This window comes from Bos mutus, chromosome 22 (assembly GCF_027580195.1).
Source record: "Bos mutus isolate GX-2022 chromosome 22, NWIPB_WYAK_1.1, whole genome shotgun sequence".
Lineage (NCBI taxonomy): Eukaryota > Metazoa > Chordata > Mammalia > Artiodactyla > Bovidae > Bos > Bos mutus.
The window spans coordinates 577,010-594,481 of record NC_091638.1 but is presented as its reverse complement, the minus strand read 5'-3'; the positions used below and the strand labels follow the sequence as shown (position 1 = coordinate 594,481).

Below are 17,472 nucleotides of genomic sequence, written 5' to 3'. Positions count from 1 at the left end.
CAAGAAAACAGGCAAGGGCTACAAAGCAGGTCTTCTTTCTTTTTTTTCAAACAGCCAGTATAGCAGGATACCATGGCTGCAGTGCTGGTTAAAAGATTAGTGTCCACAATGATAGCAGAATGCCAGGCTAGTCTATTTCTCTTTGCTATTCTTTTATAGCTACACCTTGACACTATCTGGTAAAGTGACCTTTCCATAAAACTTGCATGTGTAAGTAATTGCCATAGTAAAAGTAAATACACTGCCAATTAAATTCTGCCAAGGCCTTATTTACTTATATTTACTTTATTTACTTCTACTGTATTTGGGTAAGGATCAAATTCATTGAACTAACCTTGAGAAAAGAAAGGTTGTAACTACTCTGCATGTAGGTAATTTCCAAATTCCCAAGGACCACCTCACAGTTGTTGAACATCCTCTGTAGGCTCAGAAAGTGGTCTTCAAAAGTGCCCAACTGGGTGAGCTTGTTACTTGTCCCTTGGCAAACTGGAAACAAGGGAAAAAAGGTATCACATGAAATAAAGTAAAGTAGAAAAACTAAAATAAAACAATCTTCACAATCTTCAACTAACTGCATGCTTCAGGGACTTAGGATAGTAATTCTGATTGAAGGCCACTCAGGACAAACATGATAAACAATGTTTAAAAGTTTATACAAGATGCAGTTCAAACTAAGGACTAGTTCATCTCTATAATGCATGCAACTGTTTAAAAATATTAAAAATTCAAGGAGAAACAGATGAAAACCCTATGGAAATCTTTGAGACCAAACAGTCTATAAGAGTTTTAGTAAAATGCATGAAAAAATAGACAATAATTGTATATTTACAATGTTAATAAATATATAATGAACTTTTACTTTGTAAAAAGATAACATGTCACATTATTATGTGTTGAAAGACTATTTACAAACATAGTTTCCTACCACAGCTTTGTACAACCTAAAATCAATGACAAGACTGTAAATTAAAATCCATTGACCGGAGACAAAAAATATTCTAAACTGATGCACCGAAGAATAAAATCAAATATTATATAAAATTTAGAAAGTAACATGAAAACACACTTGGTTGCTAAGAAACCAGCATGTCTTTGGGTCTGCCACACTCTAAGGAGCCTGCCACCCAGGTGGAGGGGCAAGGGTTTGGCATCAGTTGCTGGGATGTGGCCTCGGCACACTTAATGCCCTGATGTTTTCAGCTGTCAAACTTAACATAAGAAAACATTTTAAATTAGGGGATGAAGTCAGACTATGAAAATACATTTGGTAGTCTATATTTAAAAGCAAAGGAGAGGATTATAATAAAGCCATGTTTATAAATTAGCTCTTTGAACAACATGTATAGGCAAGCATAAGAAAACAAAGAGGTTTGGGACTTTTGAAGCAGGGAGCTGGTAAGCGACTGTACTTTGAGCCAAAATTATCATAAGTGAGGAAATATGGCCTCTGGCTTTGGAGGTTTGATTCAGACCTGACCAGGCAGGGCTGCAATCTGCAACCAGGTGGTTGAGCACAAAACCAACACCAGAGTCAGTATGTGGGGACTTCCTGAGGAACTCTTCCCAAATCTGCATTTCTATTTGATAGGTTCTTTGCTCCCTCCCCACAGTAGTGTTCTGCAGAGCATCATTTGACTGTCTGCTCTTGCATTTTGGTGCCAAGGCACTGAGCGCATGTTCAGACAGCACATAATGAACGTGAAGCGTTTACACCACCATTAAATATGAAGCAACCCTTACTTCCTCTTTGACTTTGTGAGGATTTCCCTCTTCTCCCTTCTGTGGTCTCTTTCAAATTTGGTGGTAGAGAGAATGCTCACAAGGGAACTGCAATGGTTCACAAGACAGAGCCCCCTGCACCGGCTCCAGGGCACGGTGATTTCATCACTCTTTCAACCATAACACGGGACAGACCCAACATCTCTGGCTGCCTTCACTTAGGAGTGTGGGCTGCTCTGATTGCAACCTCAAGTTGGAATCACTGTACACAGTTGGCTGCAGTGCATACAGATGAGGCCAGACTGATTTCCCAATTCGAAGGTCCTTAAAGATGCCAGCATCAGTGGAAGTGCCGGATTTTGACAACAAGAGGTGACCTTTCTGTTGGCACACCTTGGAAGCTATGGTCCCTAAATTTCAGCCTAACTGGTCAGCTCTGGTCTAGGCAGCCCCAAGTATTGGTCATGCCCTTCATGCCAGCCAGGTGACCACTGTTGACTAGAACTGGGTGTTGGAGCATGTTTCCGAAGGGTTTCTTCTGTACACAGAAGGATGAAAGCAATCACAAATGTTTTCATTTTAAAGGCTCAAAAATATCCATTTGTAAATTTCTCTTGGCTGAACTATTTTTATTACTAAATTATGTGAAAATGACTTTCATCAGTTAAAAAGGAAAACATGTCAGGTAAGTTTACCCTGTTAAAGAAGAAAATAATTGCAAAAGGACTACACTTGTGTTTTTATTTATTCTTTCAAAAAGTGCTAAATGAACACTGAAAGGACTTATTTGATGAATACCTACCATGACCCTTTGCTATTTACAGTTACTATAAATTACTTTCCAATTTAAAAAAAGATCCTATATTTGGAAGACAATAGCAACATTACACATTATTGATATGAATGTTAATTTGTAAAACATTTTGGAAACAACTGGACAGACTGTGCATACAAATAAATATGCTTAAAGTCTATGTCATGATGATTCCCCTACTTTGGAAAATCTATTCTGAGGAAACAGACCTAAATTTTCATGCAAAATGTTGACATATTTTTTAATAATGGCAAAAAATTGCCCAACTGCCCAACATGTTTATTCTTAAGAAAAAGCAGCCAACACACTATTGGACTGAGCGGAAGGCAAATCCATCTTGAGTCCTACTCCTGGGTTAATGACTAAAGTAGCAACAGAAAACATGACAAGGCTGCTTATTCTGAGGTTTCTCTGCCACACACAAAAAGGGAGACAGCAGGTCTGGGGTGAGGATGCAAATGGCTTGGCCTGGGTTTCTTGACTGAACAAGGTATAATCTTGGCTCCATCTTTATACCAAATATCTCATGTTATGTAATATAGGACATTTAAATGTGAGACCATTAAATCAGTAATATTGAAAAATAAAAATCACTAACTAGCGAGGCAGACCTAAGGCAAAGCTGTGAGAGGAAAGGCTCTGAGCTCAGAGGAGAAAGCTTCCGGTCAGCACTTCCCCTGTATGCAGACTGAAGGACTTCCCGGAGTTCCGCAGCAGGGTTTTCTCAAATACAGACTTGCTAAAATCCATTCTGGCCTCCCAGAGCTATTCTGAGAAGTGAATGCACACAAAGCTTCAGGTTTCTTTTGTTACAGCTAACTACTGGGGACTGTGACAGCTGCCTTGACAGAAGGTGTGCCCAGACAGACGCTGGGACCTCCGTGGATGTGTCCTTGTCCGGTGATACTGTGTGAACTGGCCGCATTTGGTTGGCTTACTCAAATACTGGGCATTAAATAGAGTTACTCTGTGAGAAGAATATTTATCCAATGGGAAGAAGAAAGAAAAAATAATATATTGTACTTTAAGAATTTCATTGAAATATGCATTTAGGATTAGGTTTTTAAGCAATTTATTCAGAGAGAATTCAATATTACATTAGGCTAGGCCTTTGAAAACTAGACAATTAAAAGTGTTTGTGTCAAGCTCCACATAACATGATAGAGATTTGCTTTCCTTCCCGCAAATCTGAAGACAAATTCTACTGAAACAAGAAGGGGGCCTTCAAAGCACTCAGCTTTTCATCTTCACAATTTATTATGATGATTCATAAATGGACAAAAACCTAACAGAATTGTACTGTCAGCATCCTTAAAGTAGCATTTTATTATGTTCACTTTAACACATACCTACCATCTAATTTTTTCTATGCATTACAAAGTAAGGCACAGATAGCCGTATCCTTCATCCTGACATGCCACTGGTTACAGTTCAAGATTACTGACAGTGGTTATTGAGGTCACACCACAAACTATGAGATAATCAGTAATAAGTGTAGCACTGGATGAGTTTCAACAAATGCATGCAGCGTGTAACCTATACTCCTGTCATGCCCAGAACATCACGGTCACCCTGGGAGCTCCCTCGTGGCCCTGTTCAGACAGCCCCTGACCCAGACACCACAAACTGCAGATGTGTTTCCAGTTAGGACAATTCTGCCTGTCTGGGGACTTCTGCTCATGGACTCACACGGCACCACTGGTACCAGGGTTCATGTGCTGTCCAGAGTCAGGCTGTTCTCTTTCTGAAGAACCAAACCCCACCCCCAATTTATTTGAATTGAAAATAAAACAGTCTGCCACCTTTAAGTCCTGAGACATGCCTGATTTGACAGGGAGAGCCTGTGGCTTTCCTGTGTCATTGTGGGGGTGTACCTCTCTCTTTGCCCACAAGCCCGGACAAATCTGTAAGGCTAAGACATAACACTAAAACAGGTTTCTCCAGATTTTCCCAAATCCACTTAGATACTTTTGGAATTGCCTAATTGTTTTAATTTGCTTTCTCTATGCTTTAATGGCAGCCAAGGTCCCTGGGCACTTGCAAATCTCTCCACATGGCCTCTAAAACTGTCTGTTTTTATTATTGCCTCATTTTCCCACGAGCACCTCATTTTGAAGCAGAAATCACATCTCATTGCTCTGGGTTTGAACCATCCGAGTTTCCCAGGGAAGCAGAACAGAGGATGGGCCCCTGCCCGTGCCCCTCCTACCATCTCTCTCAGGCTCCCTCCCCTGCCCTTTGGTCCAGCCGAGCCTCTCTGTTTCTCCCAGCCAGCAGGTTCCCGCCCCCTTCAGGGCTCTTCCATCTGCTTGGAACACTCTTCCCTTTCTCCCCAGGTCTTTGCATTTTTGTGTCCCTTTTGTCACTGAGATTCTACCTCGGTGGACATGACATCCCTTCAGAAAAGCCTGTTCTGGGACCAGGTCAGCTTAAGTCTTCCCTACTGAACTCTATCACATTTTTCTGATTTCTTTTCTCTTCGCATTCATCACTACTTAAAATTATTTATTATGCAAATACAAAGAGTGGGGAGAAGTGGAATACACATATATCTCCTTGGACTGACTGCTGGGATGTGAATACACATGCTGTGTTTACATTTTAGATGTGAAAGCAATGGGCTGATAGTGGTCATGTGACCAGAGTCTTGGATGACTTGACAGGGACCTCTCAGCCTTTCTTGTTTCCCTGTGTCTGGTGGTAGAGGAGGAGGCAGGATGTCGCAGGACAGTGTCAGGTCTCACAACTTTCTAGTTGGTTACTGTAAAATCATTCTAGACTACTTAACGTATTAGATTAAGCTTTAAAACCCAAAGGAAGATTTTGCCCACTTTCATCCTGAAAAGGTTTAAGGAAATCTCAAATAAGATATTTACATAACGGATTTAAAAATAAATAAAGAAAAGATACTCAGAGAGCTTGCTAGAGGTTTCATAGTATCAGGATTAATCATTTCTTTTGCCTACTCAAATTGTGTTATGGTGGTAATTTCAAAATGTGTATGTTTATACATCCGAAAAAAAAATGCACAGAAATGTTATTGGAAGAAAAATTGTTAACAATAGTCTTTTATGAATACTGGGTTTGGGGTGTTTTTCTTATTTCCTCCTTAGAGTTTCTGCATTTTTCAAATTTTCTACAGTGACCATGTATTACTTTATAATAATATATTACTGAGGAGATAATTTACAAAACTCTGTGTTGAACAAGGCCAAAAGAATGACACTTTTAATAAAATACATTTCATAAAAATTGAGAAATGTTCTTCAAAGTTTTGCATATTATTAATTGAATGGCTTTATGGAAGTGCTTTAAAAATTAGAAGTAACCAAATAAAATACTAGATATAGAAACTGTTAGAAGGGTAAGGAAGCTACAGGTTGTTCACTTCATTGGTATTCAGAACAGTTGCATATGGTAGCCCTTGGGAAAAGCCATGCATTGCACAGATTTGGTGTCTCTTCAATAATGATGGAGTTGAAGAGATTCCAAGTTCCATTTACTTCCTGATCTATCAATACATTTTTTACATTCATTTCAGGGAGTAGAGAGTAAATTTATCCCATAGAAAAATGTCATAAATTGTGATTATAGCATCAGACTGGCCTGTGAAATTTATTTAATCCATATAAGTTTGTAGGGATGTTGACCTACAGTTAAATTATAATGAAAAAGTTGGGAAAACATATAATAAAAGTAAACACAAATATGATTTTTAAAAAGTACAAAATAGTATTTAAATTTTCATTGTGGCTTTAATAAAAGGTTTTGTGGAATGGGAAAAGTTTCATTATAATTTTGAAAAGATTTTTATTTTTCAAAACTTTATATTTTATCAACAGTTTCTTATTTGATCATATTTAATTTCATACCTAATACATAGTCCTCATCCTGTAGGCATCCAAAGACTGTTGTCAAACTGAATTTCAATCTACACTGCAACTTGGAAATGCACATATAACACTCAAAAAGTCCTCTTAAATATTTGGTAATTTGCAATGTGCATTATAATACGCCTACTGGATTAAACATGCCAAGCCTTGGCATGATCGACACATCTACAAAATCAAATCTAAGCTAACAAGCAGAAGACTTTAAAACAACACCTATTTTGTTTTAGAGTTGGGACACAGAGTACCTGGTTGATTTCCTTCCCTATAATTTTCCCCTTAGCCATTAAAGTAAGCCCAAACCAAGTTTATGACTTTTTAAAAATAAACTACAAGTTAGGAGACCTGTGCACATTGTGTCCACTTTTTTGGGAGCTAACTGCTGTGCATGAATCCCGGGAAGACCAGCTCGGGGAGGGGTGGTGGAAGGTTTCCAGTGACAGCATCAGATCAGATCAGATCAGTCGCTCAGTCGTGTCTGACTCTTTGCGACCCCATGAATCACAGCACGCCAGGCCTCCCTGTCAATCACCAACTCCCGGAGTTCACTCAGACTCACGTCCATCGAGTCAGTGATGCCATCCAGCCATCTCATCCTCTGTTGTCCCCTTCTCCTCCTGCACCCAATCCCTCCCAGCATCAGAGTCTTTTTCAATGAGTCAACTCTTCGCATGAGGTGGCCAAAGTACTGGAGTTTCAGCTTTAGCATCATTCCTTACAAAGAAATCCCAGGGCTGATCTCCTTCAGAATGGACTGGTTGGATCTCCTTGCAGTCCAAGGGACTCTCAAGAGTCTTCTCCAACATCACAGTTCAAAAGCATCAATTCTTTGGCGCTCAGCCTTCTTGACAGTCCAACTCTCACATCCATACATGACTACAGGAAAAACCATAGCCTTGACTAGATGAACCTTTGTTGGCAAAGTAATGTCTCTGCTTTTGAATATGCTATCTAGGTTGGTCATAACTTTCCTTCCAAGGAATAAGCGTCTTTTAATTTCAGGGCCGCAGTCACCATCTGTAGTGATTTTGGAGCCCAGAAAAATAAAGTCTGACACTGTTTCCACTGTTTCCCCATCTATTTCCCATGAAGTGGTGGGACCGGATGCCATGATCTTCGTTTTCTGAATGTTGAGCTTTAAGCCAACTTAGACATCTCCAAATCAGTGTGAAGACTGTGATGTATCATTATGGGATGATCTCCAGCCAGTTATCTCAACTCTCTGGGTCTCAACAGGACCAGCTTGATGCCCTTGACAGGGTAGTTGTGAGCAGTAATGAGATTGTGGACACAAAAGTGCTTCATAAATCACACATTTCTCTAAATACAAATCATGTCTGACATTGAGGCTTTGCTACAGCAGTATTCAGAGCAGGCAAACCACTGCAATCTATTTCTGCCTATGTGTCTTCAAGGATACCAGCAAACTACCCCCACCTCTTGGGGCGGCGGGGTGGATTTCTTCTTTAAATGCAGTCAACAGAACTGCTGTGTTGTGTCAAAATTGAGGATGCTTTAAAATTCTAAAATTAAAGACATTACTGTTCACTTTTATTGGATGCTGTCCAGAGAATGGTTCTGACAATGGAAATGAAAAACTTTTGAATCATGGAGCTGGTTGTCCATTCCATTTTTATAGGTAGTTGAATGGCTGGTAAGTAAGAAATGAATTTTACCTATTTGGGATGATCAAAAATGAACCTGGACCAGAAAAGATTTCAGAAAGCCATACCCATTAATTTTTTATTCATTCAGCCCCATAAATCTTTTTTGAGTATTTGGCAACACAATTTGTGCCTGGTCCTCTTTATTTAAACAGATGGACAAATACTGAATGAAAATTCATGGGCAGATGAATGACATTATCAGATTATACACCAGAATCTATATTAGGTAGTACAGAACTAGATTACATGTGGTTAGAGTGTTCCTTGAGTGAATATTAAATGCTGAGCAGGGTACACTGAAGAAAGGACAGAAGATTGGAATTGGTTTAAAATCTCTCCATGTGAAAATATAAACAAGAGAGAATTTAGTGTGTCTGGTCTTTACTTTCTAGAGATATCATGAGTCAGCGCCTCCTCCCGGCTGGGTTCTGTTTTTCTAATCTCCTAGCTGGGGACTACTGCTTTCTCACGCTCCGGGGCTCTCTCCACACACAGGCATGCCTCTCAAGTGAGAAACGCCACTGCCAACCCATCACCTGGATGCTTCACCCCCACTTCGATTTTCATGCTTCTGACCTACTTCTTCAGAGTCCTGCTGTGTTTTCAGGTGAGTCCTTCAACCCGAGCAGTGAGGGCCAGTGCAGAGGCCACAAGGTCAGTACTTGACACTGCACAGTTGCAGAGACAAATTTCAAAACTCTTCCTCAAGAATGTGACTGCTGAGACCTGCCTATCACCTAAATGAGGAAGGGCCGTTACTCCCTCTCACCACAGAGGGCCACTGAAATGGGATGGTCTGCCTGTCTAAAAGCAGGAGACTTGAAAGAGCAGAGCAGGACGGAGGCAAGGGGTGGGGGCAGATGGTCATCACAGAGGTAAGCCTGGAAAGTCGGAAAGGGAATATTCCTAATGGGGTGGGTGTCAAAGACCACTACTTGAAACCGGTTCAAACCTTGACAGTTCAGAGTCTGACTTAAGACAGCCTCTGTCTCCCTGCACCTTTCACCTCTGACTCCAATGACCCTCTTCAGTAGAGACCTGGAGAGCAGAAGGCAGTGGCTTTCTATCCTGCCCAGGCCTCTGTGACTCCCCTTAATGAGGAAGGCTGGGGAATGCTCCCCAAGGTGGGTGCTGTTCCTCTGGAGCTCACCCAAACACCAGCCCGGCCGAAGAGCACCCCAGCCTGGGGAGCCACGGCTGTAGGTGTCGCTGGCCACTGAGCAAAGGTTTGTTCCCTCTTGCTCTGTGGTCAGCACCAGGGCCACGAGGGCTGCTTGTTCTTCTGTTCATTCACTGCTTCAACTAAAACATATTTAATAAAATGGCTCAACAACAGTTGTCAAGAATGAATCAGAAGTGCTCACTGCCCTGAAGAGACATACCAGCCCTTTGGGGAGATGACTTTACTCACGAAATAATCACAGGACTTCCCCCAGCCATGCAACAGAGCCACTGAAGGACCCAGGCCCGCAAGAGGAGAAGTCGCCAATGGGAACATTCCTTATGTTCCTCACAGTAAAGCAAAGAAGTCACTCCATGTTCCCAGCAAAGAGGAGGCTGCCTAAAAGTGCCAGGCGCTGGGCTTGGTGACTCCACTACACCCAGTCCCACAATTTGCCACACTAAGAAAATAAGATTTATTTCATTTCTCCTTCTCCCCTGCATTGCCCTCCTCTGGGTCATCTGGAGATACACATGAGTGATTCTTCCTGGGTTCTCTATAGTTATCTCTAAGAATCACTTCTCCATGCATTCTTAATGAAAACAATTCTGGAAAAGATACATAATTTGCAAGGAAATAAAAGATGTCTAAACCAGAATGGAGGGTAAGGATCTTTCTTGCAACTGTTTCTCTATGGAAAGACTGGGTGTGGGCTCCATGTGGCATGTCTACCCCCACCCCAAGACAATCCGAATGTGCTTTTAAATGTTTTCTCCTATCATTATTGATTTTGTTTTTAAAAATAAGTCACTAATGCACAATTGTTTCAAGGCCACGTCTCTAAATAGATACCCATTTAACTTGGTTTACTCGTGAGCATAAGGAAAATCGAACACACAAATAGTCACCTACCCCCAAAAACAGCTAAACAAGGGAGTGATCACTAACACCAGGAGAGGTCATGACACCAAAGGTTTCTTCTGAAAACAAAGATGTTCCCAGCACCCCTCCCTGTGCTTCCCCACAGGCACCAGCCACAGTAAGGCCAGGACTAGCTCCTCGAGTGTCCCATGGTGTTCTGCCCAGCCTTTGCTGTGAGACATTCAGGAGGTCACAGAGGACCTGTGACTCTCCTACAAGGGAACCTACAGGAAAAAGGAGCAGAAGAAAGGGAGCAAAGATGTTAGGAAACAGAAGGAAGCTGGTCTACTGGGACTGCTTGGGAAAGGATGGATTTGGGGGAGGAGGGTTCAGACCTGGTAAGAGCTAACAGGGCTGAGATTTCTAAGCCATTTTTCAAGTCTGAGCTTGCATTATGCTGCTTCAGGCTGGAATTGCTTTCTGTGGGGGCATCATTGTATCCCTTTTGCCCCTGGGAACAAATGAGAAACAATAAAAGGAGAAAAGTAATCTCCCTAAAAAGATAAGGGGCTTGATTTCACCAATGAGCTGCTTGCTTTTTAAAAAGTTACCAAAACATGTCAAGTCCTCAGCACAACTATTTGAACCAATCCGTCACAGTCATGTCATAAAGGATTTGAAAAGTCAGAAAAGGGGCAAGCTAACCTCCTATCCATTCTGACTACAGAACAAGAGCATCCAAATTTTACAATGACCTGTCAATGACCAATGGCCTTAGAGCCATAAGGACTGGGTAAGAACTCTGGTCCCAACACTACTGGGACCATGTTTCTATCACACTGAGGTTCTTTTTCTTCACCTATAAAACAGGGACTCTTGGGAGGGTTCAGGGAAATGGGAGAATCTGTGCTCAAAGCATCTGACACATGGTAGACTCAATAAATATTACTACAACTTTAATCTGAGTTAAATCTGGACTGGGTCCCAGTAGAATGAATTGCTTCCTTCCTTCCAAGCTCTCCCAGAGGTTGACCCCTCTGCCTTCTGCTCACATTGTTACGTGTGGCCTGGCGAACAGCTGTGGCTCCTGCTGCTGAGGGAGGAACAGTGGACACTGACCATAGCTAACCCAGAGCCCATGGCCTGAAAGGGGGCACATTTGGACCCATATCTGATCAGGGAACCTGTGTTGGGCACTTAAGCCTGAAGAAGCCACACCTATTGTGTGTCTTTTAGAAGAATTCCCTTAGAAGAGCTCCTAGCTTTGTGTTCACAACATTCTCTACTCTTGTTATTTTTCATTTAGCAAAAAGCTTCATCTGACCCTTCGCAGTTGGGATTTGTGTGCTGTGTGTATTTACATATTTTTATTTAATGCTTGTTTTAAAATGAACAATTTTTTCACTTACTCCTACTTACTTTAAATATTCCTTTTAAGTTGCATTTCAGTGGGGGAGGCGTGCAGCCTCTTTCCTTGGTTTACAATGTGACCCAAAGCCCATCCCAATTCCTGGGCTCAGTGATGAGGAAAGACTGACTCAGAAATCACTAACAACTTCTCCGTTGACTCGGGAGAAGCCTGAGCCAACTTTCTGCTGCAGAAGATTCTTGATTGTGCTCAGATACTACTGTTTCTAGAATGTGAAAGCTCTCCATGAGAAGCCAGCAATTCAAGGTCATAGTTCTCCTACAGAACCATCTGCTATTAGATGGACCATGTGCCTGGAAAAAGGTGTGAATGGGTGATGCCAACCAGAGCTGCCTCTCACTGACACAGGTCTGAGTCCAGAAAATACAGTCTGAAGCACCCTGTATGCTGTTCCAGAGCAGGGGCTGGAAAACTTCTGAAAAGAGCCAGAGTAAATATTTTCAGGTCTGCAGATGATATGGTCTGTGTCCTAATCCTCGATCCTGTTGTGGGCCAAAGACAGCACCAGACACAAGTAATGATGGCCAGGTGCCACCGTGTGTCAATGAAACTTTATTTGTAAAACAGGCAGCAGTTGGATTTGGGCACTGGATTGTACTTTGCCAATCTCTGATTTAGGGAAAGGCCTGACAGGAGGAGGGGAAGCACACAATTAGAATTCCCTTTATCCTGGACTTTCTAGAAGATAAACCTGGTTAAAGTGGGTAATTTCACTCCTAAGGTCAAACTCCAAAAGGGTTTGTGTGTGTGTGCGCGTGCTCAGTCAGTCTCCGACTCTTTGCAGCCCCAAGGAATGTAGCCTGTCAGGTTCCTCCATCCATGGAATTTTCCAGGCAAGAATACTGGAGTGGGTTGTCATTTCCTACTCCAAGGAATCTTTCTGACTCAGGGATCAAACACATGTCTCCTGCATTGGCAGGTGGGTTCTTTACTGCTGGTGTCACCTGGGAAGCCCCCAAAAGGGTTTTCTTAGGGTTAAATTCTTCCTAATTCATCATCAGCTAAATAGAGGGATTGAAGATATAAGGTACTAAGAACTAACAAGGAAGTGAAGGGCTTCAAGCTGTTATTTATATGTGTATGTGGGGCTTACAATCTTCCCAGGTGGCACTAATGGTAAGGTGCCAGTGCAGGAGATATGAGAGACGAGGGTTTGATCCCTAGGTCTGGAAGATGCCCCTGGAGGAGGGGGATGGCACCCCACTCCAGTATTCTTGCCTGGTGAATCCCATGGAAGAGGAGCCTGGTGGGCTATGGTCCACAGGGTCACAAAGAGCTGGATGTGGCTTAGCAAGCACACATGCAGGTTACGGTTCTGTGTGAAGCAACATCTATTCTTAGAACTGGACAGCCAAATCCATGTCCAGGAATCCTGGCTTTCCATATTCATGACAAACAAAAACTCAAGTTCTGCTTATCCTTCCCAGTGACTAAGAATGTTAATCCTGCTATGAGTCGGTAAAGCAATCCAATTTTCCATCTACAATGCTATCTCAAAATTATTCCTTCTCTTCCCTGAAGCTAGACCCCTGATAATGGCCTTTGACTTAACACAGATGCAGCTCATTTCTCCTCCACCTCTGGGCGTGCAGATATGCGAAGACAATGAGAGTCTCTCACTGCTGTTTTTAGCCCCTTGCTTTCAGGATCCCTGAATCCTGCCTCCCCAGCGCTCTCGGGAATTCCACGTGTGTGGTCTCCCTTCACAGGCTGTCCTCCAGAGAGGCTCCCCCATCAGCTCCTCCTCCTGGCTCCTCAGCCCTGTGGCTGCCTCTTGTCGATGTGCACTTGCTCATCATTTTCACTTGTGGTGAAAGCATTCTGTTGTTTCACAGCACATTCTGTCTCTTTAAAGAATAACATGTCACCTGAGAACAACAGCAAACATTCTGTTTCCTTTGGCTTCCCTTTAGCTTATTACACTGAGAAATTCAGCAAGCAATAAGAGATGAATAAATACTGCTGAGTTACTAAAATCTCTATATTAACATCATATATAGGTTTTCAGCAGACTTGATTCACTTCTTTTTTAAGTTTAATAACTAAAGTGGCAGATGAGCAATGAAAATGGAATCTCCACTGCTTCTATTAATAGTAGGGCTGATGGTAAATTCCTCTCAGGCTTGGATGAGGAAGTATTTTTCCTTGCTTGGGTCTCTCTTAGGTTTTAGTTTCTATTACATCCTCCTGGCCTAATAGAATTGGATTTGCTACAGACTGCAGACACAAAATTCTGTTGTTGAAAGCCCGTTTTCTGATTGAATGTATCTGGGATTTAACCAGACTGATTCTTCCAAAAACATGGTCTATTAAGTAACAGACAAGAAAACTTACCCTTGCTTTCCTTGCTGCATTATTAACTATTATCCAAGGGAATACTTAAAAATAACGCACACAGGATTCACAAGACATACTTTTTATCTTCTTTTGAAAAAATTCCTACCTTTAACTTCTCTCTTATGCTTTTCTCCTGCTCACAGAAGACATTATGTAATTCTCTTCCTTGCCAAGCGTTCTTAGAGAGCCTTCCTTTAAGTGCAATGACCAAGGTAAAACTGCTCCACCATGACAATCATTCTAGGCCAAAGAGTCCTGAGTGGGGTTTCCTTATCTCTTGTGTGTGTGTCGGTCGCTCAGTCGTGTCTGACCCTTTGTGCCCCTATGGAAGGTAGCCTGCCAGATTCCTCTGTCCATGGAATTCTTCAGGCAAGAATACTGGAGTGGGTAGCCATTCCCTTCTACAGGGGATCTTCCCGACCCAGGGATCAAATCTGGGTCTCCTGCATTGCAGGCAGATTCTTTACCATCTGAGTCACCAGGGAGGCCCCTTTCTTATCACTCAAAGTAAAGTGAAGTTGCTCAGTCGTGTCCGACTCTGCGACCCCATGGACTGTAGCCCACCAGGCTCCTCTATCCATGGAATTTTCTAGATAAAAGTACTGGAGTGGGTTGCCATTTCCTTCTCCAGGGGATCTTCCTGACCCAGGGATTGAACCAGGGTCTCCCGCATTGTGGGCAGATGCTTTATTGTCTAAGCCACCAGGGAATCAACCTTATCACTTAGTAGCAAACTATTTGAATTTCTTTCCTCTTGGGGACAATCAGAGACTCATCTCTAGGAGCAAAATATGCTGCCTTTGATCATGGTTAGTGTCTTTCGAAGGGCAGGTGCTGTAAGTGAAGTTACAAGGCTTCAACAATATGCCCTCCATCTATTTGCTTGTGATCATATGTCTAAGAGACTCCTGATAGTTAAGGGAGAGGAGTGAAGTGTTGGGGCTGGAGCCAAGTCCCTGGGTCTAAAAACCACCTCAAGGGAAAGCTGCCGAGCCCCACAATAAGTCTAAGTACCAAATCCAGGCTCAACAATGCACTCCAAGAGATGGCAAACCTTTTCATTTGTTCTTAGCCAGTCTGGGATTCTCAGGCTGTGCCATTCAATCTGACAGAACATGTTGATGGGGATAAAGTCATTCTTGGCAGCCTGGGGCCTGCAGGTCCCTGTAAGGCCAGTGCCGAGTGAGGATTGTGTCCAAGGGCCTTTCAAGTGGCCGGAGGGCTTGGGCCTAATGCGGTGGATGTAATTAGTTGGTAATCTGTAACCTACTTTTTTTTTCTTGCTGACTATCTGGTTATTGAGGCCAGTAACCAGAGTGGTGAAAAACTGTGAGTGTGTACTTTATGTTTTAACTGAACTCATCATCGAACTGTTTATTCTGGCACATGATCAAATCTGCAGGCGGGGGTGGTGGCAGCAGAAGGGGCTGCTCCTGTGGGGCTGCAGGAATGCCTTCAGTGAGCTGATTTCTACCCTGGTGAATGGCCACTCAAACCAGACCTCTCCTTGAAGCCGAGAAAGTTTCCTACACAAACATTTCTTTGTAAGCTCAATTAACTTTCATAATAATTTGTGCTTTTAGTTTAGGAACTACAGATGTTGTGTGGGTGGTGGCAAGGGTGAGGGGGTGGGAATGAGAGGATGAAAGAGCAAGGATATAGATCCTCCTCCTTTGGAAAATGTGGTAACACTTCCTTTCATGGAAAAAACACATCAGTTTTTAGAATTACTAAAAAATTTGAATCATTTGTAGAACAACTAGAAAAAGCCATGGCTGTTTGGTTTGGGGGAGGTCAGACTGGGCCGTTTCCCAGCTTTTCTCCCTCATAATGAGACCCAGATCTTTGTGGCATGATTATCTGGGATTGTAATTTTACACTGGAAATGGTTCAAAAGTTGGGCAGCAGAATCCAGCCGTTCATCAAATGATCGCTCAGTTTGCAAAAGAAATACAAAATCAAAAATATTAAATAGTAATTGGGAGCAAGTATTAACGTGCTAAGGGACAAGGGAACTCTTATTAACTAGACAATAAATTAATTGTCACTGGGAATGGTTTTACCACCAGAAATACACTTGCAGTTTTTGCCCTTAAGTCCAGTCGCTTCTTATTTAATGTTGATTTGAGGTTAAATGGGGAGTGTTACGGGATGTTTGTGGCTATTTCACAGGACAATTCCTAAGTCAATTTTATACTCCAAATCCTACAATATTGTTCATATAATGAGTGTCATGTTCATTATACCCTCATCCACTTACAAATAAAATAACATTTACAAAATGTTTTATACTTCACACATGCAAATAATCTCAGTTTTCTAATTCATGTCTAATTCATGTCTACTTAATGTTCTGTGGGTGTGTGCTCAGTTGCTCAGTTGTGCCCGACTCTTTGTGACCCCATGGACTATTGCCCACCAGGCAAGAATACTGAAGTGGGTTGCCATGCCCTCCTCCAGGGGATCTTCCAGACCCAGGGATCAAACCTGAGTCTCCAGTGTCTTCTGCATTACAGGTGCATTCTTTACCACTGAGCCACCAGGGAAGCCCCTACCTAATACATAAGCTATTAAAAAGTCAACATAAGGAAACTATTGAGAATCAAGCCCACTAGAATGAAAGTCTTGGTGTCTCCTATGCCCTGGTTAATGAGGGCAGTCTTGGGACCACTTCCCTTCTGTATTCACGCAGTGGATGCTCTCACTGGACACCTGACCACCATGCATGGGGCCCAGCACAAAGGTTGCTTGTGGTGAATACTCCTGTCCTAGCTTGAGGATTCCAACTCTGATGACTGCCTTTGAGCCAGCTCTGCAGGGACTGGTGGTATCACCCCAGGCAAATTATTTCTTACTCAGCCTGTCTTTCCTCCTCTGTAATGGGAGTAAAGGTGCCTGCCTTGTGGAATCAGCGTGAGGATTAAACTGTTAACATCTGTAAGACAGTGTCTGGCTCCCAGAGGCCATCGCTGTTGTCGTCATCATTAGTCCGTCACTGTAGCATCAGCGTGTGTCAGGCACACACGAGGTCCAGGGACACAGCTGAGAATGGCCTCACGCTGCTCCTGCCTCAGGAAGCCTGCAGTCCAGAGGGGGTGACGGACTGCCACCAACTCATGGAACTGCTCGCTGATGCGTGCACTGTGAGTGTGGCTGGGGGAGGGTATGGAAGGTAGACCCTGATCCCGTCTGAGAGGCCCTGGCAGGATCCTTTGAGTTACAGCCATTCATCTGAGCTCTTCAGGAGCCTGACCAAGTGTGGGGAAGGGCTTGACAGGCTTTCCTGCAGGAGGAGCTGCGACTGTGGAAGGTCCCCTGGATGGACATGAGTCTGGCAGAGAGCAGGGTAAGGGGAAGCAGGGGGCCGTTAAAGGGCTTGCTGCTGAGGACTCTCCATTTTAAAGGCATGAGAAGATTTCAAACAAGGAGGAACATGCTCAGGTTTGTGTTTTAAAAATACCTGCTGCTTTTTGGAGCAGGACCTAGATGGTGACCAGAAGTGAATGTGTCTGTAAGAGGTTCTATGGGAGGAGATGTTCTGTTCCAACAAGATGCTCCACTGGGGAATTAGACAAAAGGTTGCACGGGGCTTC

The 17,472-nt window shown here is 42.8% G+C and overlaps 1 protein-coding gene across 2 annotated transcripts in view; it reads right to left on the bottom strand.

The window, feature by feature from the left end:
- EGFR (epidermal growth factor receptor) overlaps nucleotides 1-17,472 on the bottom strand; it is a 216,279-nt gene that overhangs the window by 70,503 nt on the left and 128,304 nt on the right. For both annotated transcript variants that reach the window (XM_070360477.1, XM_070360476.1), the window contains one exon: nucleotides 335-486. In XM_070360477.1, the coding sequence (XP_070216578.1) occupies nucleotides 335-415 (81 nt within the window). In that variant the 5' untranslated portion in view covers nucleotides 416-486. The remainder of the gene's footprint in view (nucleotides 1-334; nucleotides 487-17,472) is intronic.